Source organism: Pocillopora verrucosa, chromosome 11 (genome assembly GCF_036669915.1).
Source record: "Pocillopora verrucosa isolate sample1 chromosome 11, ASM3666991v2, whole genome shotgun sequence".
NCBI lineage: Eukaryota > Metazoa > Cnidaria > Anthozoa > Scleractinia > Pocilloporidae > Pocillopora > Pocillopora verrucosa.
In genome coordinates this window covers 20,570,204-20,596,860 of record NC_089322.1, presented here as the reverse complement: position 1 = coordinate 20,596,860, position 26,657 = coordinate 20,570,204, and the positions used below count along the sequence as shown (strand labels likewise).

General features: G+C 35.7%; 2 protein-coding genes across 2 annotated transcripts; one reads left to right on the top strand and one right to left on the bottom strand.

Moving 5' to 3' along the window:
• Window positions 1–317: 317 nt before the first annotated feature.
• LOC131772826 (uncharacterized) lies at window positions 318–23,469 on the top strand. The gene is made up of 42 exons (XM_059088780.2): window positions 318–594; window positions 1,050–1,136; window positions 1,451–1,518; window positions 2,112–2,222; window positions 2,521–2,593; window positions 3,471–3,538; window positions 4,072–4,194; window positions 4,972–5,175; window positions 5,656–5,745; window positions 6,186–6,308; window positions 7,282–7,347; window positions 8,047–8,364; window positions 9,017–9,085; window positions 9,247–9,321; window positions 9,609–9,689; window positions 9,814–9,869; window positions 10,010–10,106; window positions 10,908–11,034; window positions 11,343–11,398; window positions 11,575–11,723; window positions 12,550–12,613; window positions 12,946–13,049; window positions 13,791–13,857; window positions 13,971–14,086; window positions 14,580–14,654; window positions 14,837–14,897; window positions 15,263–15,295; window positions 15,445–15,717; window positions 16,287–16,311; window positions 16,715–16,827; window positions 17,254–17,322; window positions 17,458–17,571; window positions 18,086–18,196; window positions 18,761–18,889; window positions 19,224–19,331; window positions 19,830–19,899; window positions 20,097–20,184; window positions 20,890–20,959; window positions 21,380–21,492; window positions 21,586–21,652; window positions 21,973–22,079; window positions 22,430–23,469. Exons 1-42 carry the CDS (start codon window positions 480–482, stop codon window positions 23,169–23,171), a joined length of 4,875 nt encoding a protein of 1,624 aa, XP_058944763.2. The 5' UTR covers window positions 318–479; the 3' UTR covers window positions 23,172–23,469.
• LOC131772825 (protein CFAP276-like) lies at window positions 23,454–26,606 on the bottom strand. Its single transcript, XM_059088779.2, has 5 exons — window positions 26,448–26,606; window positions 25,776–25,892; window positions 25,227–25,342; window positions 24,516–24,634; window positions 23,454–24,037 (listed from the first exon to the last, which is right to left on the bottom strand). The coding sequence occupies exons 1-5, from the start codon at window positions 26,517–26,519 to the stop codon at window positions 23,967–23,969; spliced, it is 495 nt and encodes a 164-aa protein (XP_058944762.2). The 5' UTR covers window positions 26,520–26,606; the 3' UTR covers window positions 23,454–23,966.
• Window positions 26,607–26,657: the final 51 nt, after the last annotated feature.

The window sequence follows — 26,657 nt, the reverse complement described above, 5'->3', positions numbered from 1 at the left end:
GAGGAAGGGGATGCAGGTCCCCCTTTAAACCCTGCTAGCGACGACTGACCTCCTTCTGTTCCCCTTGAAAAACCATGCATGTGACCCCCCCCCCCCAAAAAAAAAAAAAAAAAAAAAAAACTCCTCTGACCCCTCAGACGATTAGCAATGACTGCTCCTTGATCTTTTTCAAGCGCACTCTACCACTCTTGCCGTATGACGGTTATTATCATTATGAGGTGCTAGCCGTTAAATTAATGAGTGAGAGTGACTCGAAAGGGAAATTTGACCCCATGCTTTAATAGATTCCAGTCTTCCTCGTTCCTATTTCAAGATGGCGGCTGAGGACATTGATAACATGATAACATGTTTTCCACTGATCAGGCCTATCACTTTGTAAGGTATCATCATGTAAGACTTCTCCACTATTCAGTATGATCCGTTCCTGTTCAAAACTCGTGGAAATCAGCTGATTATCAGCAGAAACTCTAGACCTACGGATGCAGAATTCCTCATCCAGTTGTAACCGCGAGCTCTCTCAGATGGCATTTGAACTGTTCGAGTTAGTTTGTTTGCTGAGGGTTCGTCCACGTGTTTCTCAGCAGCTCTCCAAAGGTAAACGTCCTTGTCTTCTGCACGGTATGAAACAGCTGTTTTTATAGAAAGTTATCAAGGGTTGGAGGTACCATCGTTAAAAAAATTATTGACAATAAATGATGTTGGAAACCATCATAATGTAAAATTGATTTTGGTTTTAGTCGGTGGATAGTTTAGGTCATCAAAGTTTTGTGTTACCAAATTTATTAACAATAAATCCATGATAGAGTTTCCAAGGGAAGTTAATCGATGATGGTTTGTGGAAGGTTTGAATCAAGAAGGATACGAGTTATGTGGTAGAAGTTGTTATCTTGATCTAACACCACATTCTCAAAACTAATTTACCTGGAAATCTGTAGCAGTTAGAGGGGAGAATTAACAATCAGATCTTGGGAGGTAAAGGAGTAAATGATATCTCACTCGTCTTTAATATGCAAACCAACTGACTCCATTATGTCTCCCATTACTTGTAGATGACATCAAACGATTGCCCTCCATTCAACAAGCTGCTTTTCATGAAGATGACAAACGCAATTTGATGGTGTTACTCTGCAGTAATGGTAAGTTTAACCCTTTACACCCTAACATCAGTATGCATATTCTCCATACTGTTCTTGATACATTTGTTAAGGTGTTGACAAGGAGAATTTGTTAAAACAATCAAGAGCTCTTTTTCTTTAATTGTTGATCATTTCTTTTATTCTCGTGACTTTAATGAGTGATTCTGGGGTGATATTGTAAGGAGAAATTAGATGCTAGTCATGCTTCATAGGAAAAGGGTTAAGAAGAGAATATAAATCTCGTAGAACTACCAAGTGTGTTATTGTGCTGCTTGAAAAACCTTGTATTTGTTTTTTTAAATTTGTACGTGTAGGATCTTTATTACTGCGTGCTGAGGAGAAAGGTGCTGCTGCAGTCGTAAAGCAAGTTTCTTGGTACCAGGTAAACATTTTTTTTTTATTTTTTTGTCTTTGTATTTTTTTTTTGTAACAAACTAAACCATTATTACAGAGGTCATGGGTTCAAATCCTGTATGAGCCTGAATTATTTTTTAATAATAATTAAATAACTACTAGTCATTTAATAACTAGTGTTCATAACTTCGAGGATTGCTTCCATATTCGTTTCTTCAAACTTGAGCTACATTTCATTTTTTCATAATGATATATGCCAGTCTTACAGTTTTAACAGACAACTCCAAAATTTATGAAATGGTCTAATGCTGCTAAAGAAACTGCTGCAAACAAAAATTTTCATTTCACAAAATAATATGACGATGCTATTAAAAAAGGAAGGCTTAGGTGTGCATGGTATTGATAAGTATTTTGAAGTATTATTAATCAATCAAATGATAATTAAACATAATGTTTTGGACACGGATTTGTACAATGCCAAGGAGTTAGGGTACATGAATATTGTTGTTGTTTGATATTCTTACAAGTGCTTTACATTGTAAATCACAATATGAATTATAGTTTGTTAATTAACACTGATTTAAAATTTATACAATTGTGTTCCTGATTAAATCTCAACAGAACCCTGCCAAAGCCATCAGAATAATAACTCTTGACCCTTCAGGTTCATGGTTGGTCTGTGCATGTGTAGATGGCTCCCTGTATATCATACCAGTGGCTGGAATTGTACAGGTAAGATGAACAGTGTATGAGTCAGGTGTTCAGACTCCTTTTCACAGAAGATGTATAGTTGTAGCCAGAAGCTTTGATTGTTGAAAAATTCTCCTTGTCAGTACCAAATGAAATGTATGGAGAGGAGTAAAGAGAATGTAAATATTGATGTTATGGTGTAAGGGAATTCAGAAAATATTTTTTTCTGATCATTGACTGGTTAATTCGCAATTTAGTTTTAACTGTTTTATGGGGATTTTTTTTCATAAAGTCAAATTTGTTAGAGTTGTATTGATTTTTTCTTCCTTTACTGTTATAGAGTAATTCTGAGATGTCTGTTCATTATTGGCCAACAGATGATATAACACTCATTTACAAAAGTGACAGACGAGGTACAAGGATTTCAATAAGAAACGATCAAAAATTATATTCTCTAACAATTATTACTCAGTTGTTTGGGCAAATGAAATGCACTGTTAACCCTTTAACTCCCATGAGTGACCAGGACAGAATTTCTCCTTACAATGTCAATACAATATCAACCAGATAGGTAATGAGAGTAAAGAAAAATATCAACTTGGGGATAATTAGTTGATCCAGAGCTAAATTCTCTGAACTAACATTATAAGAATTGTGTGGTTGATGGTAAGGAGAATTGCAAAATTAATTTGACCTGTTAAAATACTGGTAAAAGAGTGCATCAGGTCAGGCACTTCATCAAACTTTTTAATGCATATTCTCAGCTGAGTTTTGTAAAGTAACAGAAACTATTATTTAAAGGGAATATAGAAATCTGGAATCTAGAAACCTCACCAGTTCCCTCCTATGTCTCCTACACAATTTCAGGTAACTCTTAGCATTTTTTGTGGGTTGTCTTGAATGAGGAAAGCACTGAATAAGGAAGGACACAAGCCATCTTTGAACTCAGAACACTTGATAATGTTTTTTTTGTTTGTGTTTTTGCCAACATGGCCTTTTTATGCTGTTGGTCAGCAAATCATAGTAAATCATAGTTTCTAAAGAAACCATGGTGCTGCATTGGTGGGAGAGTATAAAAGGGTAATTTAGTATTATCAACTGTGTTGATAACATAAAATGGCCACTGTATGGAGTTTCAAAGCTGACGTTTTTCAAGCTTTAGCCTTTTGTCAGAGTGATTGGCAAAGGGCTCGAAACATCAGCTTTGAAACTCCATACAGTGACCAATCTACATTATCAGCAATGTCAGTAATACTTGGTAATTTACTTAATTACTATGTTTTTATGTAGGATCTCCATCTGATTTAGTTTGGTGGCAAACAGTAGATGATTTGCACATTGCTGTTATAGGAACTGAGGTTTGTTTGCCTTAACAGGCATGTACCTTTTACCAGGTTTGTACAGGCCCTGGAGAACCTGGAATTTTATTTTGACATTTTCCAGGACTGAATAGTCCTGGGGAAAAAACTACTGGCCCTTGAAAATCCAGGAAATCTGCGTAATTAAGTCATTATAACGATAAAAGTTTTCAGAATTTACGTCATAAGAAACGTAATTTTTGTAGATGGTAATAATGAGCATTGATTTTGAAATCCTGGGAACGAAAGAGTTAAAAGTGAAATTTGGCATCCAGGAAAAATCATCCTGAGTCTTGGTAAAGTCTTGGAAAGGTCCTTGAAATTTTTTTTGAAAAAGGGTACAAACCCTGTTTTACCTCAAGTTTCCTAATGTCATTTTGGCCCCCCTTTTTTTTTTTCCTACTTTGACAGAAGTCAAACTTGGAAGCTTAGCATGCTGTTCTTATTTCATTATACTAACCTTAGTTAGCTTTCTAACAGAGACATCTGCTTTGCAGGTAGCTAATGACCAGTCCTATTATTTTTTTTTCTAGCTTGGTGAAATACTGTTTGTGAATCTCAGGTCAAAAGTGATGTTAGCTGCAGTTGAATTTAAGGAGGGTATCAAGTCCTTTGAGTTGATGCAAGATAAACAACATGAAACAACTTCACTACTGGTAAAAAGAACACATCAATATATATGGAACATACCTCTTACTAACTGAGTTGGAGATCCCTACTATAAGTTTTGGAGCAAGTTTTTTCTTCTCCAATTTAAATATAAATCCTAGCTGAAAAATTAAGGTTTGATAACTCAGTATGTACCAAGAAAATGGGGTTATCATAACATATTTAGTATTTCTCTGGTTTTAACCCTTTAATTCCCAAGATCTGATTGTTAATTCTCCCCTCTACCTGCTACACATTTCCTTGTAAATAATTTATGAGAATTTGGTGTCAGATCAAGATAACAACTTTGATCTGATAAGTCTTAATATTCTCATGACTTGTTTACTGGATAATCTTAATTAACTATAGGGGGAAGTTACTTGTTAATCACTTCTGGGAGTTGAAGGGTTGATTATCTAGAGGGGAAGATTTCAATTCAAACAAACGTTTGAATTTAGCAGGGTGTACAATGAATTGTGGCCCTCTAATTTGACCATCACAGCCCATGTGCTGTATTTAACTGAGAGAAATAGTAACAAAATCAATTCCAAACTTAAGTGTGAGTAGTTTTGTGGTCTGAAGTGGTAGGTAGCTATCTTAATATAATGATCAAAGTAGTCTGCTGTTATAAAAACACCTTTTACCCCAAGATCTTATTTAATTTTCCTTACTGTCTGCAATAAAATTCTTTAATGTTGTGATGCAAATGAGTTTCTGACCCCACAAGAGGAAGTGCTGTTGGGGAAAAAAATTCCAGCTCTATAACAACATATTCATGCTTTCAGATCAACACCATGTCTGGTGGCACAGTCCAGATGCAGCTTGAGTACAAGTCCATGAGGAAACCAGGCTTAGAACAGTTAAAGAGCCCTTCATCTGTTGCCACAGCTATGGGGTATGAGACACTCAACAGGTTGACCATACCCATGGAGAGTGTGTTCAGTGGAACAGGTGACATGCAGGATAAGATAAAACCTATGCCAACCACTGTAAGTAGTATTTAAATGATTATTAATAATGATATTCCTATTGTAGTTTTTTGAGGGTAAATCTGTGAGCTCATGTTGTAGAGCACTGGATTGGGAGCACTGGACTGGGAGCACTGGACTGGGAGCACTGGACTGGGAGCACTGGACTGGGAGCACTGGACTGGGAGCACTGGACTGGGAGCACTGGACTGGGAGCACTGGGAGGTTGATGGATTAAGCCCCAGACCAGGCTAATACTCAGGGTCTCAAAGTAACTGAGGAGAATATGCTCCCTTTGCTATGACATCTGCTAATGAGCTTCTCAGATACTAAAAGTGGTTGGGCACTTCTGCCAACTGGGTTATGAAGCCACATTGGTTTCAGGAAAATTCTGTAGGCTTTGACAGGATTCTGGACTTTTCCTCATCATTTTAAATTCTTAATATCATATATATAGTTTTAGAGTTAAGAACAAAAAAGTTTTACTTTTTGATTTCACAGACCTCTACTGGTATCATTCAGTTCTCAGTGCAGTATGCTAGAAATCAAGTGTTTATTGGCGCCCAGAACAGAAAGAATGACATTCTGGAGGTAAATGCTCCTCTTTACAGAGGCCAATTAACATTATATTCACTCTGATGAAAGGCTAATGCTTGAAACATCAGCTTATAAACTCTTTATATTGGTGACCAATTTACATTAATTTATCAGGTCAGTTAATAAAACCAAATTATCCTCGGCTGTTATATGCTCCATCACCAACACAGTACCACAGTTCTTTAGAAATTTACCCCCCTTAGGAGTCAAAAGGTTGAACACTTTGGGAATCCTGCTCCAGCAATTTAAGGGGAAGCAAGGGGCTGTAAATTAGCTTCCTATTCTAGGCAAGGTGGAAACGATTAGTCATCTTGATCAGTCTGTAGAAACTGGGATTAGTTCTGGTTGTGAAAATCAGGAGACTCATGCAGATGTTGATGAATAATTTATTTACCAGTTGTAATGAATACATGATGATTTTTGTTTTTACACAGGTGTATGATATTGATGTAGAGAACCTACCAATGTTTGTGTATAAACTTCCTCCAGGAACATCCAATGTTTTATTAACTGACAGGGTTATATTTACCATTACTCACCAAGAACAGTCAGAAGAGGTAATTAAGTTGCATATTGAATGATAGTGCATTCATTTCAACTGGCTTATCAGCCTGCTGAAAGAGTGAATATGGATAAAAACTCAATCATCTGATCATAATATTGCACTTTAGGCACTGGTGTCAAAGATAGGACACTAGCATCTTTAATCAGATGCAAGTGTCTGAAATTTCATTTAGACCCTTGGGTCTAAAATTGGATGCTAGTGTCTGAAATTGCATTTTAGACACCATTGTCTAAAATTGGACACTACCCTGTAGTGTACAAATTTGGATTGTAGTGTCTTAACCCTTTAACTCCCAGAAGTGATGAACATGTAACTTCTCCCTATAATATGCATCTATTATCCAACAAACAGGTAAAGAGACTACTCAAATTTATCAGGTAGAATTTGTTACCTATATCTAATACCAAATTCTCCTAACTGACTCATAAGGAAAAGTGTAACAGCAATAGGGGTGAATTACCAATTAGATCCCGGGAGTTAAAGGGTTAAATCAGAAACTAGTGTCTTAAATTGAACACTTAAGTGTCTATAATCTGATGTCACTGTCTAAAATTGGACATAAGTGTCTGAAATCAGCAACTGTGTTTAAAATCAGACACTAGTATCCGAAATTGGACACTACTGTCTAAAATCAGCAATGAGTGTCCAAAACTAGTAGATTTTGTTCCTCTTTAAATGGAAATTGGTGAAACTTTCTTCTTATCATTATTTCTTACCTCTTATTACTGCCTAACATGGCTTGGACTTCTTTAAATTTCCCTAGGTGAGAGGACTATTCTTGACTACTAGTTTGAAAATTTCTTCAGTCTACTTGTAGTGCTTAAAGAAGGGAAACTCTGACCATGTAAACTAATCAGTATGGCCTCTATTTCAGTCGTATGTTTTCCACTCAACCAGTAACTCTATAGACTATTTGTTATATGAAATTTATAGTCAGGTTGGTTGGTTTGTTTGTTTGTTTGTAGACTTTGTTGAGCATCCAGTCTAGTCAGCTTGCAGAAACTTCTCTATCAGTACCAAAAACTCATCAGGTACAGTAACGTCAGACATTTGATAGATCCATGCTTGATCAGCTCTATAAATTGGTTATTTGATTACATTTAATTTAAGTATCATACATTTTGAGAATGACATGATTTAAAATTATATTGTACAAATAACTATTGCCTGAACTTGTATGTTTTGATATAATCAATCTTTTAAGTCATTCAGTGCTTGGATGTCAGTATGTAATTAAAGCTTAACTCTCGTCCTTTGACAACTTGAAATATGATTTACACAAAATCATTGAAATACTGTTGGATTCAGTATGAATCACTCAGGGAGACTTTTTTCTGCATTGGAATTCAAGTTTTGATCATTTTACACCATCGTTCCAAACTTTCGCATTAATAATTACTAAGTTTGTTAAAAGGTGTTTCTGAAAAGCAGCAAGAACAGTTTGTTGTTCAACATTGTGGGTTTTTAGTTAGAAATACCTGATTGTATTTTTGCAACTTAACCCTTTTATACCCTAGCATCAGTATACACATTCTCCATACTGTACTGGCAAGGAGAATTTGTTTTACAATCAAGAGCTTCTTTGGTTCGTAATCATTTCCTTTATTCTCCCAACCTTAATGTGTGTTCAGGGGTGATATTGTAAGGAGAAATTAGATGCTAGTCACTCTGAGGAGTCAAAGGAAACTTAAATAATCCAAGAGACTGTAATTTTCAAAATTCCTTCACAGAAGACAGAGTCGAGTATCATCCAGACCTTTGTGTTACCACCTGGTGAAAAAATGGTTGCCATGTTTCAACACCCAGAGCTGGTGGAGAGTGTTATTGTCGTTGATGATCTTGATCATTCACATGCAACAAGCAGTTCTTCTAGGATGTCACACACTGTGGATGGCGTGACCCTGGTCACAACATCTGGTGTTTTTAAATGCAGGCCAAAGATGTCACCTGAGAAATTGTTTCTAGAGCTAGCTGTCAACAGTGCTGACACATCAGCTGCCGATGTGCTTGCCATCACCACAGGCCTTGATGTGAATAAGTTGTATGAGGTGTGTGCATCGCTATGTTCCTGTAATAGTGCTTTGGAATTTTTTACAGATTGATTTTAAACATCATCATCTTGTAGCTAAGGTGGGTTACTGTTACCAAGTTAGTGCAGTCACTGTCAGTGTCAATGTGGTTTCTCTTGTGGAACATGGGAAGCCCTTATGAAGTTTACAAGAGCATTGTTGTGTACTTTTGCTGTATTTTACTTTGGTTCAGTTGTGCTAATGATCTCCTCTCTGCTAAGTAGGTTGTTAGGGTAATTTGGTATTATCAACTGAGTTGATAATGTAAATTGGCCACTGTAAAGAGTTTTAAAGCTGACGTTTCAAGGGTTAGCCCTTCATCAGAATGAATGGAGGAATTGTGGGTTGTGTGTGTGTGTTTATATGCAGGAAATGGAGCTACGCTTTTGGTGTAAATATGGTGATGGGAAAACAAGTCAGAATAAATTAATTGAATGAAAACCACTCGTTGATACTGTGGGTATTAAGATCAGTGCCAAAAGAGATTGATACCCTCCTTTCACAACCTTTACAGAACCTATCCCTCAATGCCATTGGCAAAGTGTTTTGATTGATTGTTGTGGAAAATGTGCTCTGACTGGAAATTCAGTAACAGTCTAATAGTGCAGGCAATAATTTATCTTTCTTTCAGATGGCTGGTGATGAGGCATTGAAAAAAAAGAACTTTGAACATGCACTAGAACTGTACCATTTATCCAAGGTAAGGGGGGGAGGGAGAGGGGGTGTGACTGATCTCTAATGGTGTGGTTACCTACTCTACCCAGAAGGACAACAATATAATTATTCTTCACTGCTCTATATTATGAATAAGCAAAAATTCAAATTCAAATTGTAACATGAAAGTTTTTCTTGTCTGTTCAGTGCTCATTTGAGAGACGTGTTGCTCAATTTGCAAAACATGGCAGGGTTGCAGATATCCTTGCTCATCTCAGACAGGTAAAAATGCTTTAATTTGTATTTTGATTTATGGGTAGAAATGATGAAGTGTTAATTAATTAAAAGTTGATTTGAGGTATTTCATTGCAAGTATTTTGTCCATCAATTAAGTAAATGTCATTTTTTTTCTAGATACATAACACTGGAAGTGTAGAAATGAATTTGTGTTAAAAAAAGATGTTTTAATTTTCATTCAAGGGAACACAACAATAGAAAATGTTAGATGTTAAATGTTTGATGAAATATCATCAAAATTACAATGTAATCTTTGCTTTGCTTTTTTCAAGGCACTCAGTAAGCACAGTGATGTTCACATTGCAGAGAGGAAACAGCTATCCAATCTTACACTCTTCTGCTTCATACAACAGGTTCTTGCCAAATGATGTATTTTGTTAAGTTTAGACCCTGGAGTTTTTAAGTATCAGCTGTGGTGAGCCTCATTTATTAATGAAACAGCAGACTTCAAACTATAACATTACCTTCCATTGACAGGTTTTGTATCATAGTGGAAATGCAGTTCAGCAACAGACACTCTCTGAAGCATTCAGGTGTGGCCACAGTCATATTTATTTAATAAATTACCTGTAATTGCTTAACTAATTTCCTTAACTAATGACTGCAATAAACAATACTCATCTGCTGATTAATGTATGCTCTTTTTTTTTTAACATCATTATGTCTCCTTCAGCCAATTCCTGAATGATAATTTTGACTATGATGAGCTCACTGCCTTGGAACAGCTGTCAGCATATGGTCTCAAGAACTTCATGTTTGATGTAGCTAAGGTTAGTGAGAGAGGTGTAGGTAAACCGATCAAAAATTTGCACTTGCAAATGCTTTTAACATCCAATTCCCACCCCGCCCATCTATTAGTTTGGGATTTATGGTCACTTAACCCTTCACACCCTAACATCAGTATGCATATTCTCCATACTGTTTCTATACAATTCCTTAGGTGCTGACAAGGAGAATTTGTTTATCAATCAAGAAAATTTTAAGTTAGTGATCATTTCCTTCATTCTCATGACCTTACTGTGTGATACAGGGGTTAAACTGTTGGGAGAAATTAGATGCTGGTCACTCTCAGGGGTCAGAAGGTTAATTACTTAATAAATGTTTCTCTTCACCTAGCCTGTCTCTCTCTTTGTTTCTTCATTTGTCACAGCCAGTTACTTCAGTCTAGGCAGATACTTGAAGTGTTCTGTGGAGATTTTTTAATAACGTCCACTCAGCAAAAAAAATACTCTAGTTGACAAAGGTTAACAATTATTTTTAGCTCAAGATCATGGGTATTGCACTGCTTTGTTGGATTAAAGTAGGCAGTGCTTCAAAACTAAGTAATCAATGAAAATGCAAGCTGTGGTAGCTTCTGTAGAACACTGCACTTACTTCAAATCCTATTTAGAAACTTGAGGCTTGTGAAGCCTACAAAATGAGATCATGGAAAGTAACTTCAGACTGACTTTAAATAATTTGAACAGTTTGTCCGGGGTTTTGACTGTATTGCATGATGTTGCAAAATGCACAATTAATAATCTTAGTGGAAAGACTGAATTGAGACTCAGTCAGTTGTATTTTATTCACAGGCAAGAGGGCTCATGGCTAAAACTCTGGACATGCTTGCACAGAAAGGACAGTTTCACCTCTCATGTGAACTTCAGGGCAAGTTAGCATCCAGAGGGTTCACTGATATCATCAGCAGAAGTGCCAATGGTGAGAAAGATTTTATTGCAGTACTTGAATAGAAAGTTTGATCAATTTGCATTCAATTTGATAGGATGGTCTTGCATTAAGTGTTCTATTGAGTTGTGCCTGTTCAGAATTTTTTTAAGTAAAGAAAAAAATGCTTACTTTGGAAGATGCTTGAAAATTATACTGAAAATTCGTTTAATTTGTGACTTATGAGGTTCATTATTTTAAGCTTCAGATGCTATTCCAACGAAGAACAATGATGCATTCATTTTTTATTAACTTTATTTGATATTCACCTCCAACTTATAATTACTCTGTATGTATAATAGGTGCTTTCATACATTGCATGGACCCTAAGGATGCAGTATCATTTCTGTTGTCAAAGGTACTATGAGGCAAAATCATTTCCTACATGTATCTAGCTACCTAAGCATTTTTATTTTAGTGGTCAGTACTGTTGTATCATAAACATAATGTGGAAGGTTTTAAAGTGGAGGGTAATCATTTTGCCTAATTATTTTTATTGAACTGATTTTTTTCTTAATATGTTCCTTTGTATAGCCTGAAACTATTTTAAGTCATCTGAAATTCATTCTATCTCATCTGACTTCACTGAATGAAGAAAGCTTGGTGCATGTCGCTCGAGTTCTGGACCCATCTCGTCCCTCATTTAGATCCTTGGCAAGTAAAATGAGCCCTCCAAAGCAGAGGTAAGAATTTGTTATTGTTAATCCTTTAACTCCCAGGAGTGATTATCATGTAATTTCTCCCAATAATATCCCTTCCTTATCCAAAAAAGAGATAGTGAGAATTCTCAAACTTATCAGGTACAAGTTTTTTTCCTGATCTAACACCAAATTCTCATAACTTAGTTACAGAGAAATATATAACAGCTAGAGGAGAGAATTAACAATCAGATCTTGGGAGTTAAAGGGTCAATAAAGACTGAGATAAGTCATGCATTTGGATATTAACTGTGTCAAAAAGTGATAACAACATTTCTTGTTTATCCTGAAGTAAAACCAATAAATAGAAGGGTTTGAAGTTGTTTTCAAGGAACTTTAACAGATAAATAATTTATGACTACTTTACATATTGTGACTAACATCCATGAAAGTTGAATAAAAGACCTCTTGTTGCAGCGTTTAGATCACCCCTGATCACCCCGTTGGGTCTATGAATTATAACTTCTTTGGTTACATTCATTAAATCTGCAAACCAGTCAGTAGCATCAAACTATGTCAGGCTACATTTTACTTAAAGTTTGTTTATTTAATATACAATCAATAAGTTGAACACTATGTCATGCATCAGTTGTAATGCACACTACCATCATGATAGCAATTGAGAAATACAGCTGGACGGTGTTAGTGGTTCAAGATGTTGATGATCACTGCAATAATCCAAATCACGACAAGTTATTGAGTAATAAACAATAATTATCATGATTGTGATAGTGATAAAAGCAACCATTGTGATAGTTATTGATTAGAGTTCACATAAATAGGCTGATGTTTGACATTCATTTTGTTTCAGGACTATATCTGGAAGCTCGATCAGCTCAGTACTTTCTGTTGAAAGTACAGTCAGCTTTGGACAGGTCTGTCATAGTTAGTTTTTTTTAATACAATAAATCATTTTAATTATTTAAATTACCCATACACATTCAACAGAAGATCATTGAAATCTCCAAAGGAAGGAACTTTTTTCATTGATTGTTGCAAAAGATGTAGGGAGTTATTATGGATTAAGGAATGAGTGTGATGTAGAGGTGGTGGGGGGGGGGAGGGGGGATAAGCTGTTATGATAAATTTTTATGGAATATTTATGAACTAAACTGGAACAAGATGACAAAGATTCAAAAGATCCGTTGATCTTACCTTCTGCAAACTTCTAAATAAATGTTGAATTTTTCCTTTGTGATATATACAGGAGGATACTAAGCAACCTTCCCTGCAGGATCTGATTGAGCTGTTTTTATGTTGTCTTTTGGTTTTAAATCATCTCAGAGATGACAAGTTGGATGCTGATGCAAGGTGTGTATTCCTTTTTATTTCAATAAATTTTATAAATTTAGGGTGATGTCAAAAGTAGAAGGTTACCAGCAAAAATGATTCATCTACTCTGGTCCATGCTTCAGTTTTTATCTCCATTTCTTTGAGAGAGATGGGCAGGCGTTTTTCATTTTCGATTGGTTAAGAGTCATCTTTTAACAACTAGGACCATGCCCCCAGATCTGTTCTCCCCCAGATCTGTTCTCCCCCAGCTCCTTCTCTTAAATGCTTGTGCTTTTGCCATCCCTATATGTTAAAGGTCAAATATACATGACTTTTTTTTTTCAGGCAAAGTAAGCCCAGTTTTTTAAAACTAAATTATTTTTTAACGTTGGTATCTTTGAAATGAGAGTTAAGGTTTTTGTCAGTACATGAATAATAGCTGCAAATCATATTGGGCTATTGTGAGTCATTGAATAAATTAGGGTAAGTTTCTTATTAAAAGAAACTGTGGTGCTGCATTGGTGGAAGAGTATAACAAGATAATGTACTATTATCAACTGAGTTGATAACGTGAATTGGCTAATATAAAGAGTTTCAAAGCTTACATTCCAAGCGTAACCCCTTCTTTAGAGCAGATGATTCAATTTGATGAAGGGCCAATGCTTGAAACGTTGGCTTTGAAACTCTTTATGGCAGCCAATTAATGCTATCTCAGTTGATAATACTACTTAAAAATTACCCTATTGTGAGTCATTGATACTTTTTATTGTCCTCATCCAGAGTTGCGGCATTAAAGTGTATTTCTGGTGGTGACCAAGCTTCTGAAAATAGTCATGGAAGGAAGAGGGTAATGTGAAGTATTTGAGTTCTTAAATCATGGTATTTAGTGAACCACGCACATTCTGTAGCACTCTTCCTATTCCCTACAAACCAAGTAATGATTGTTCCTGTTCATAATAGGAAGGAACAGTGGAGTTCCTGTGCAGGCCTGTCAGGTTGTCTTGTGGTCAACAACACTCAGCTGTTGTTAGCTCATCAGGGGATGTTTATACCTGGGGAAGATCGCAAAAAGGAAGGTACATGTGCCGCCAAAAAACATCTCTACAGAATTATATGCAGTTATATTTATGACAATGAAAGTCTGCCAAATGTTAAATCATCATCGTGCACTTGCTTACAGCATCAACATTGACAAATATTTTTCTGTTAACAAGGTTACTGTTAGTTATTAATTCAGAGAATAAACCACGGGATATATAGGTCTCCCACTTTGTGTAGGGAACAGGACAGCTTCAAGTTGGTATTCCCAATAATAGGGTAGTCCATGTATACAGTGGGTTTACTACTGGCATTTATTAAATGGTACCAAATTTCTAATTGGTGTGGCACAAGTAAATAGGGATGTGCCTTCAGTCTTCCTCTGGTTGGTATTTGCTAGCTAAACAGGGTTGATTCACCCACCCACTGTATTTATCTATGCTCAAGAATTTACCATTTCTGCTTTTATGTTCTTATTAGATTTTGTGGAGTATAACCAAATAAATGTTTTTTCCAAATTTCTTGCTGCAGATTGGGTCATGGAGATTTAATTGAGGAAGAAGGAAAATCTGTTCCTTTTCGGGTTGAAATTCTCCACATGCACAGGTTGGTTTTATTGAAGTGAGATTTGGTTTTTCAAATGTTTTTGAAATGCTTCAGGAATGATTTTTTATCTTTCTCATGATGTTCTTTTACTAATGTAATGTTGGTTGCAAATTCCATTTGACCGATTGGTTCAGTGTCTTCCTCCTCTTTTAAGCAGAGTGTAATTATCTTCTTTGCTTTAGGATTAATGTGTTGTCAGTAGCTTGTGGAATGGAACACACATTGGCTCTCTGCAGTGATGGGGTAAGAGCTAGCCAAAGTTATGAACCTGTTGCTTGCTCTCAAGAAGATCAAGATCAGAAGTTTTTCTCATTCATCTCAGCAAGAGAGTTGAAATTTTGATGTGAATAATATATTATAGTAAGGCTGAACCCTCTCAGCAGACTTAAAGAAGGACTGCCCTCATCTTAGACAGGAACCATTAACCATGATTCATATCCTTAGTAAGAGGAAATACATGTTAATATGTTGATGTGAGGGTAGCTTGCATGAAATATGTGTAATGGATTAATTTGATTATTTCCACAATACATTTTAATCTATTGATGTGAGGGCAGCTGGGAAGAAGTATATGTTTGGGATTAATTTTATTATTTTTCCTGACCTAGGTGTATTCTTGGGGATCATCAGAGTATGGACAGGTAGGAAACACAGCAGTGGGAATATAGTTAATTGATTGTAACAAGCTCTTTTAAGTGACAATTTTTGAATCAGTTAATGCATTATTTGGAAATAATTTCATGTTTTCACAAAAATAGTTTTAACAATGGTGTGTTATTTTGTTGTAAAGCTTGGCCAAGGAGACACACAGCAACAGACAAGGCCTGTTTACATTACTGAGCTGTCGGACAAGAAATGTATAGCAGTTATGTGTGGACACTATCACTCCATGGCTCTGTCAGCAGACCACCGGGTGTGGTCATGGGGATGGGGTGTCCATGGACAGTTAGGAGTGGGTAGCATCGAAGATGCACTCCTGCCAACACATGTGCAAACACTTGATGAATATCAAGTGACCGCACTAGCTGCTGGATATTCACACAGTGCAGTACTTACAGCTCAGGTTGGTTTTGGTTTCTTATTATAAATTCTGCACCTGAATAAGCAAAGCTTCTTTTTGAATGATGAAAAGCAGTGGCAGAGCAATATTCAAAGCCAGATCTAATCCAAGTGATTAGAATACTGGTGTTCCCCCTGGGACAGGATGCCAGTACACAGAAGGCTACCCCCTTCCCCCCCCCCCCCCTCTTTCTAGCATTGTGTCAGGTTTTCTCCTAGAGTTTGTTGGTATCCATTTTACTGAGAAAAGGCACTGTAAGAGAAAAGAGTCTTCCCTAGGAACATGATAATGATGTAACAAGAGTTAAAACATGGACCTGGCGATCTAGAGCCTCGCATATATACAAACTATTAGTTTATTATGTCTCCCATCCAGTGAGTTTTATGCCCTGACCAAAACATTGTATTTTGACATGAGTGTTACTAACCTGGGTTATAAGACAAGAGACCCTGCAGCTATGAAAGAACTTTACAGGACCCACATCAATTAAAAGCCATACATTTAAATTTATTACGGTAAATGAAAGAGTGGCAATGTTTTCCAACCTCATTTAAAACCATTTCTTTTTTTAGGGAAAAGTCCTCACATTTGGAGGAGGTATGTATTTCCCAGTCAAGCATTAAACATAAAATCCCTTATATGTATTTTTGTTTCAAATTGGTTTGTTTTTTGTTCATTTTGGAAAAGCATCAGCAGTAAAGTATTGTTCAAAAAATTAAACTTTGGAGACCAACAATTGAATGGCAATTGAACAAAACCTTATGCTGAATTTTAGGCAGATTTATAGATACCCTCCCTGTGATCTGCTGGTATTTTTTAAATCAAGTTTAATTTATAGTTTAGACTGAGTATAAATTACAAATCCATGTATCAATGTCTTGCTCTTCAAAATTGACTGACTTGCCTTTATTCCTTAATGATATTCAGGTTAGTTATCTCTAATTTTATAAAAACACTTACTTGGTTAATTTATGTATCTTGTGGTGATTGTTTTACACAGGATTGTATGGTCAGTTAGGGCTGGGAACCAACAGTAAGCAGACACTTCCTGTGCTTGTGGAAACATTGAAGCATGAGAAAGTATACTTGATTTGTTGTGGATCCTTTGAAACTGTAAGTATCATTGCCAAATTGGTAATTGTGAAGAAAGGCTCCCTGATAAAATCTATTGGCTGACAGATCACTTACAGTGTACTGTCCAACTGTTGGCCATCTGTTGGCCAACAGTGAGTTTAAACTGTTGGCAGACAGTTGGTTGTCTGTTGGGCCACAGTCAGGCAACAGTCCATGGACTATTGGCCATCAGTCAGCTGACAGTCGGCCCACAGCCAGCTGAGAGGGTTTTTCAGAGAGTTGTTATTCACAATTATCTCCAACTATTCTTAGGTTTTTTTTTTTTTTAGTATTTGCACCAAATTTGTTTCAGGAAAAGATTTCTTTCTAAATTTCTCGTACTGGAAAAAAGGATAATTGTGGTACAAAAAGTAATAATAATTTTGGTTTTAGATTTGTGGGTGATGATTAATTTTTTGTTTTCAGCTGGCTATCACAGAAGACCAGAAAATTTTCAACTGGGGAAGAAGTCCACACTTTTTCAGATATTGTATGGTGAGCAAAATTAAATTTTTGCAACTGTTGTCATTGGCTTAATAATAAAAATCGTGGTTTTTTTGACTTGATACCAATGTTTAGACTACAGTGAATACAGAGTTTCAGAGAGAATCATTTCATTATGTATTTCAGAGACAGGAGTATCGATCAAAACGCTCAGCACAGGCATCACTTCCTTCCAATGCAACATCACACAGATTACTACCTGTGAGATTGGACTGTACTTTTTCATCACGAATTAAAGATGTAAGTTTCTACCAACTCTAAAAGTTCTTAGAATGATTTGAAAGATTTACTCATGCCAAACCTTTAAGGAAAGGCTAAAGGAATTTTAAGAGTAGTCATTACCATACTTAATAAGTAGGCTATATCGTATGTTGATGTACTGGACCATACACCTTTGGCCAGAGAATGTGGTAGCCTCATGTTTAAAACAATACAGGGCTTACGATCAAAGGCTAGATGTTGTTGGAGACTTAGCCAGGGTAAATGTGTTTTGTTCTGTTGTATGACACTTTATTGTCATCACACCATGCTCCAATTTTTGACAATAATGTCCAGTTTTGGACACGGGTGAATTTTTTTAGACACCTGTGTTTAATTTTTTACACTAGTGCCCAATTTTAGTTTTTTTTCCAAAATGGACATTTGTGTCTGATTGTGGACAGTAGCTTCCTGCTTCTTCTGGTTATGTTTCAGGCTTGTTTTAATGGTCTTCAGAGTTTGAGGGTACTACAAAATTTAAATATTGTTTTGTCAGGTGTGTTGCGGCAATTGGCATTACATGGTAGTTATGGAGTCTGGTCAACTTTACAGCTGGGGATATGATGATTATGGACAACTGGGGCTTGGTGGAAAAATGGAACCACAGGTTTGTCATTAGCTTAATCTGACATTTTTCCCTGAAGCATTTTGTAATAATTATTATCAAAACAAATCTTTTAGTACATGGGTCTTATTTATAAATAAATGGCAAAATTTTTAATTCCACTGTTTTTTTTCCTTCCTCTAAGATCTGCAGTTATATGAACAAGGTGTTAAATAGTATCTCAAATGGAAAGGGAGGGGGGCATGGAAAAGGCCCTGAGTAACTTCTGAGAGTGTACCATTAATTCATATTTTGGAAAAAATTGCTGACTGAAAAAACTGTAATCACACATTTTCAACTGTTCAGTCAAATGGCAAAAACTATCATTAACTCTTGTGTCAAATTTAAATGAGTCCAAATTGTATGGAAGTTGATGATAGAGGATGATGTTGATTATGTGTAAAAAAAAGGTGCTTGTTGAAATGTGCATGATAGTTAAAACTCTCATCAACTAATTATTACTGTAAGTTTGAGCAAGCTTTAATTTAAGAACCAATGAATCTGTCAAGGTTTAATGCAGCTTTTCCAAGTTGTCACTAAATTTTTGTTGTATAAAATTTTTATCAGATGACCCCCAGACTACTTCACAAACTATCAAGCAAGAGTATTACAGCTATAAGTGTTGGTGCAGAGTTTTCTGTTGCTATGGATACCGCTGGATATGTGTGGGTGTGGGGACGAGCTGATTCAGGGCAGGTAAGTGAATCAAACACATAATTATTAGTGAATAAAGTCTTGAGAAAGTGTTTCACTGCTTTGGTGGGAGAAAATAACAGGGTAATTTAGTAATTATGACCCGAGTTAGTAATGTAAATTGGCCACTTAAAAGAGTTTCAAAGCTCACATTTTGAGTGTTTACCCTTCGTCAGAGCATCATAACTATAGCTTAGTGCTTTTCGCTCTCATGAAGGGGTAATGCTGAAAAGGTCAGCTTTGACACTCTTTACAGTGGCAAATTTATGTGATCAACTCGGGACTGATAATACCAAATACCAATTTAATCTCACAGTTAGATTTATTTTACTGTTAGCTCGGATTAGATTTTGGTACCAATGGTGTTGGCAAGAAGGAAGTTTTTGTGCCTTGCCAGTTAACCAGTCTCCCTCCAATGAACAGAAAGGCTTCCATCTCAAGTGAGGTAAGATTTATCAACTTTAACTGGATAACTAACCACGCTGCTGTTTTAATTTTGATTTCAACATATCTTTAAAAAAACATATATTAATAAGCTTATTTGTATGGTGAATGTTTTAGTTCATACATTGTCCACTCAGCTGTGGTCAAACTAAAGATATATTTTTTTTGGTGGTGCACTGGTATCATAAATAGTTAAAGGAGGCAAGTTGCTGAAGAAACTGTGGTGCTGCATTGGTGGAGGTGTTACAAGAGACTTTAGAATTGATTTTATCAACTAAGTTGATATATAAATTTAAATTTGCAAATATTTTATAAAGCTTATCATTGGAGCACCAGCCCTTTGTCATTTACTCTGATGTAGGGCTTATATATGCCTGAAACATCAATTCTCTGTGGTTGCCTGTTTACATTATCATGATCAACACAGTTGAGAAAAACCAAATTGTGAAAGATGTATTTCAAGTTCATTGTCATTACTAACAGTTAGAAATTGTTTCAGCATTCTCTGAGATCTGATTTAAACACTGATGTGGATATTGTGTGGGATTTACCAGATCTCTCATCAATCGGTATGAGAACTTTTTGTGTTATGATCAGCATCTGTAATTGATAAATAAAATGAAAAAAATTATATTTTGTTAATTGACTTGGTTGATTTTCAGCTTCATCATCCTCATGATACAATGCATTCATTATTTTTTTTTTAACTTTACCCTTTTGATCTTTCGTTCTTTGTTACATGGATGTTTTTGGGATTTGGTTTCAGGCAATAAATCAGTGCCTTATGGCAGAGAAGCTCTTTCAATCGCCTTGCGTCAGTTGAATGATCAGTATCCTGCACAGCCATTGATCAGGTACACAATGATAAATTACTAATTAACAACTGAATTGCTAAGTAGAGGTTGGGTGCCTGAGACATTCAGGGGCTTCCACTATTGGTAGTTAGCTCCTTGATGGAGAGTGCTCCCATGGCTGGCAAATCCTGGCAACCCAGCCATGAGCCCCCACACAGGAAAGGGAAGTAGGCACCCATCACTCTGAATAAACTGCCTGGATGATGAGCTGCCATTCCAAACAACACTGAACATTCATGCTCAAAGCACAAACAAAACACTCAAATGATGAGCATATGGAATTTGGACACATGCGCATATGCAAAAACCAATAACTACTAGTAAGAGAACACTGATGCTCTTTGCTGTTTGCTCTGTTAAATTGCATTCAACTGCATCAAAAGTAAAGTGAACAGTGTGCTTGTAAATCCTGAGTGACCAATGTTTAATATCTCCTAGCAGTAATATTACTGCTGAAACATTCATTAAATCAAGATAATCCAAAAAGAGGAAGCTAAGAAGCTTTGATTTGTTAAATATATTTCCTTTTTAGAACCAAAGGAAATGTTAAAATAAGTGTAACAAAAAAGTTAAGCTTGGTATCATTTCACATATTCTAATTAATTGTTAGGTAATGCTCTTATATATGTAAGTTACCTAATATCTACTTTGACATCTTTTAATGCATTTTTGAGTGGCATCTTTATTGTCCTCTTTCTTCATCAGGCACTGTTTGGATATTAGGGATTATCTTGCAGCTGCAGTTATTTATGAAACTGTAGGTGACTGGCCACAGGTACGTTGTACTGACAAAAAATAATTACAAACCTTGAAGAAATTATTTCTTGATATTTTAAGTGCTTATGTCTTGAGGAAAACTGGTTTACTCATTAATAAAGGGTTTAGTTTCTAAAGAAACTGTGGTACTGTGTTGGTGGGGAAGTAGTTTCAAAGAGGCTTAAAGCTGACATTTTGAGCAGTAGCCCTTCATCAAAGTGAAGGAGGAAGGGCTTGTGCTTGAAATGTCAGCTTTGAAACTTAGTTAATAAATTATCAACCATATTATCTTGATTTTGTGATAGTCAAGAATGAAACTTTAGAATGATAAAAGTTTGCTATATTTAAAAAACTTGGGGAAAAAAAAACTCCTAGTGGATAGGTAACAATTTTTGTATTGTGTACCTTCAAGTAAAGTTGAGTTTCCCTTTGTTATTAGGTCCTTGGCTACAGTTTAAGATTTCTTAATGATTGTTACACCTCTGCATCTTGTGATGGAATGAGAGACAAACTCCTTTCGTCAGCTTTTGACATCATGCATCATGTTATCAGGTAATGATCCGTAATATGATAAAAGCGATTTCATTGATGTAAAGTTATGCTGTTGAAAAGAAATTAATTCCCACATTTTGCATTTACCCTCAGAAAATTCACAGAAGCTCAAATGAACGATGAACAGTCAACACAACAGACTGTATGGCTGTTACAAGAGGTGCCTCATTAATCCTTTAACTCTGTAATTGGCATCAATTTTCTTGTACAATAGGCTCCAATTGTGGGGAGGGTGGATAATGCTAGCCACTAGATAAATGTCCATCTGCTGGATAGTAATTTATCTGTTTTGTGGAGGAAAAGTGATGTCAGTGATGACTATCTCTGGAAGCTTTAAAGGGTTTAACATAATTAAGGTGTTAGTTGTATGTGTTTGTTGTTTGTTATGTGTCATTTATTATATATAGTATTATTAATTATTGCTATTGTTTTTTTTAATCAACTTCCCTCTGCATTGAATCTGTTGATCATGTTTTATAGGTTTTGCAGTTTTGGACTCATAATAATCTCCCATTTGAGAGCTTGGAAGGATTTTTACTGAAGAATTTAGATATCCTTGGCTATGCTCTCAGTTTATTGTTAATCAGGTAATTTTGGTTGTTGTATCCTATAAAGGCCTACAGTTTTAGTTAAGATTTATTTTCCAAATAAATAGGCTGTAATAAATTTAAAAAACTTTCCAGTTGCAAAATAAAGTTCATATAAAATGCTGCATGGACTAATTTATAAATCTGTTTGATATTTTCTATTCATCTGTCACAATAAAATCTATAGGTGGCATGACCTAAGGTTAGATTCCAACATAAAATTCATCCAATTTTAATCTTTGTATTCTTAAAAAAAAAAATTCAGAAAAGTAAGGCTTTACCAATTTTTCAGCTTTAAACTTAAGGTTTCCAAAATTTACCATCTAAATAGTATAATTGCCACTTTTCAGAGATCATTTCCTTTCCACACCTAACAAGGATGCTCAAGGATCAGGTTCTGCAGAAATCAATGATACAAGCAAAACATTGCCACAAAATTTTACTGTTGAATTTTTCAACAAAGTTGTTACTCATGTGGTTCATCAGCTACAAGAGGATGATTTGGGTGAGGAGTATGCCTCAGATTTGAAATCTATTCTTGCAAGGTACAGTAGTACAGAGGATTCTCCGACCTCAAAAGATGAAACGTTTGCCCAGCCATTTGCACAGCTAGATGCAGGCATTCGACTGAAAGATTTCCATGCAGCACAGAAACATCTCTGGCAAGAGATCTTAGACAATATCAAAAAAGATCTGGACAAACACCCATATATTGCCTTATCCATGACTGCTGCAGCTACCATAGCATCTGCGGCAGTTTCTCAACAAAGAGGGTGGAGAGGAGAGGGAGAGTTGATCACTGAGCCACAACTGCAGGCTGATGTTGTTTTGTTTACATGTAACCATCATTTTCCAAGAGTGTATTTCCAGGAGTTTATTTTGCCAGAATTTCAGCAACGAATGTCAGAGTTAGTGATGCCTTTGAAGCATACCACAAAACTACTGTTGAAGTATTACTCCAGGCAAGACGGTTTCTTGCCAACAGCCTGTCCTATCTGTGTGTATAACTCCATCAGAATAGAACAGATGGAAATTGCAGCAGCACAAAGTGGAAATATTGAGAACATGCCTACCAGGCCATGGGATATTTGATATCAAGACAAGATTTATGTTTTGTTTGTTACTCTTCACTGTCTAAGAATTTCAAAATTGACTTGTCAAGTGTACCCCATAAAAATTTTCCATTAACTTATTATTTGGTTGCATTAGAGGTAGGCCTGCTTACCAGCCGCTGTTTGGGAATATGGACCCATGCATCTCCCTTTCCCTCCACCCCAGTCTTTTCTCGGGGAGGAGCAAAGACCAGACACAAGAGAGTGGCAGAAATCAAGCCTACATTATAGGATGACTCCAGAGAAAAAAATGTTTTACTGGTGCAGTATCCATCTTAATTCTCTTTATTAAAATAACAAAATTATTATTGGGGCAACTTTTTTCCTCAAAATATTTTTTAGCATTTGTTACCATAAGAAATCAGCAATTATATTTGAAAGTTAAAATTTACAGTTCAAGTCTATTAATTAAAAGGTGACATTATTGAAAGAATTTTCTGTAGTATCACACAAGTTTTTTTTTGTGGAAATAAGACAAGAAAGGATTGTTATTAGAATAACTTTGCATCTTACATAGATTTAAACTAAAAGAGGCCATCCATGAACATTGTAAGTTGTATCTTGGTTTATGAAATAAGTACACATCCAGTGAAAAGCGTCATTTTACAGAGGCCACAAAGCAATAATGTAAAATAAACCATAAGATATGCAGAGAAAAGACACTAAATTTACGTTAACTTATTAAAAGATTACTAATTGCAATTACACACAATGTTTGTACATATGATTTTTTCTTGATGTAGCTTTTCATGTTAGTTAAAGGGAGAAAAGAATATTAACAAGTATAAAATCCTCCATCATGTTTTCTAGAGTACCCGCCATTTGTTGCTGCACTGTGGTGACTCTCTAAAGAAGGCAACAAAGAATTTGAATTATGTTGCTATACTTTATCACTTCAGGTCTGCCACATGCAGTAGAGAAATATGGAGTTTTTGGATGGTGATATGATAGGACAGAAGTTGGAGTTTCAGCTTGTGATATTCACAACCATTTATTTAAAGCAAAAACAAATTATGCTGCAAAATTTTTAAGATCTAAATTCTCTTGTCCGAAAAAAACCACAAACCTACTGAAAAACAGTCATGAAACTGATTCTTTGATTGACAAATTGTAGAATAGATACTATATTAGTAACCACAAGTTTAAAGGAGCTCCTGAATATTTGGTTTATCAAACCAAACAGGGACAGATATATTGACACAGGTTGTAAGTGACACCTGGGGAAAAATTTCAGCTAAATTTTTCTACACACAAAAACTGTGATGTACTGAAGCTCCTCCAATTCTTATGAAAAAGTTTTTAAAAGACAATTTCCCACACTCACCAATAGCACCATTTATACTGTGTATGCTCTGCCGCTGTATGCTGGTGCTTTTCATCAGTGGAAGCTTATAGAGGTCAATTTCTGGTGCTTCTGGAGGAGGTCTATTCTTAAGGACACGCCTATGCCAATATGATGTAAAAACATCTTAGCATAAAATTCAACAGATGTTACAGGCTAATTTTACAGCTATTTTGCCCACTACAGTTCAAGAAATAGGACTGCCCTCATCTCCACAAACATCTAATTCTCTTAAGATATATTTCTAATTTTTCCCTTTTTTTATGATTTTCTGAAAAATTATGAAGTTGCTATTTACCAAACAACTAAGTAATGAAAATAAAAATATATACATCTGTATTTCTGATAGTTCAAACATTGACTGCCAAAAATATCCTTGACTTTCAAGTGAAGTCCTTCAAAGTAATTTCAAATAGGTATGGAAATATTGAGTCCAACAGGACAACATTGGCACACGAAAGAATCAGGCCATGTGACACAGCTCTTACACGGTGTTTCTCCCTTGAACACCTAAGATCTGAATGTCAATTCTCCACTGTAGTTGCTGCACATTTCCTTGTAAATTAATTATGAGAATTTGGTGTTGGATCAAAATAATAACTTTTACCTGATAAGTTTGTGTACTCTCAATGTAATGAGTGCATATTACAGGAGAGAAGTTACTTGTTATTCAACAAAACAAAAATGCCTTACCCATGTGGTAAATTAGCTGTTTCTGGTTGTACCAAAGTCTCAGCTTTGGAATGAAGGAACTCTTGGTGATGGTCATATGTTGATTTGATGACAAAATCCAAGCTGTCATTTGGTGCCTGCAATGAAAGGCAAATTAGATAAAAAGCTTTAGAGCTGAGATTTAGCAGTAGTCATGATAGCAAGTTTCTCTAGTGAATTTTAGAGGAGCAGAAACATTCCTCTTAGTCTCTTGGTAGCTAGATGCATTTTTGAGTACATGAAAAAGTGTCTAAATGCCTGGTAACCACATTTCTAAACAAACACGAAGTTTACTGGTATCTAGGACTCAACAAGGGCACTTTATGCTTCTTGAGGGAAGTAATCAAGCTTTCAATTCAGAGGTAATTCACTTCATTAAGTTTCCTTTTTTGATATATGACAGAAAAGAGAACTTGATGAAGTAAATTACATATAAATGGCTTGCGAATGTTTATTAATGAGGCTTAAATTACCTTATGAAGTAAGATATTTATGCAAAACTGTTAGTGTAAAAATAAACAAAAGTTGCACCTGTGGATCATAATGAAAGACTTCTCTTCTGGAACTCGCCAGCGTTGCTGTTTTGTTGAGTCTGTCCCACGGTGTTCCTTCTTGGCCTTCCTGCATCAACGTTCCCTTCTCTTTAACCTTAAAGACCAAATAAAAAAATAGTGGTTGAAAATCTGAATATTGGCCTCTTGTCTTATTTAAAGGTTCTTTTTCTTTCATGAATATCGTGAACTTATTTTTTTTAATCTCATTTTTTTAAAGTAAGACTTAGATTTATCTTAAGCTTGGATATCTATATACGCTGCAAACACATATTGTTTGTCATTGCCGTTTACGAAGAACTTTAAGTAATACTTTTTAAGATGAAATCGGTGTCTGCGGAAGCTGAAAATCGCTTGGCTGGTCAATTAAAAAATTAGAACAGTCGCCATGCGAATTCACAGCTTTGTTCGCTGGATATTTTCTAAGGCTATTATCCTTTTATAATACATTCCGTGAGTTTTTGGATAAAAATGAAGAAGGAACATTCCTACAGTATCTGTCCCTTTTCTTTTGTTCACTGTTGGCGAGGCGATTTCACATACTTAGTTGATCCTAGTAACAGCAACATAAATGTAAACATTTGGGAACTTTTACAGACAGGAATCTCTCGAGATTAGACTACCGTGATTTGAAAATTTGTGCAAAGTTTACCTGTTTTCCTTGCTGTCCACAAAAATCGCTGTCATTCTGAAGTCTTGGGAAAGGGTAAGGATCGCGTGGCATCTTAACTTCACAAATAGATCGGAAAAATTAAGCGACCGAGGTAGTGCGTGCTTTTGGAAGCTGATTGTTTGAGAAATATTTCTTATTCAGGCGCTTCGTGTTTCCATAGAAACAAATAATTGCAGGAGTACTGGGCTC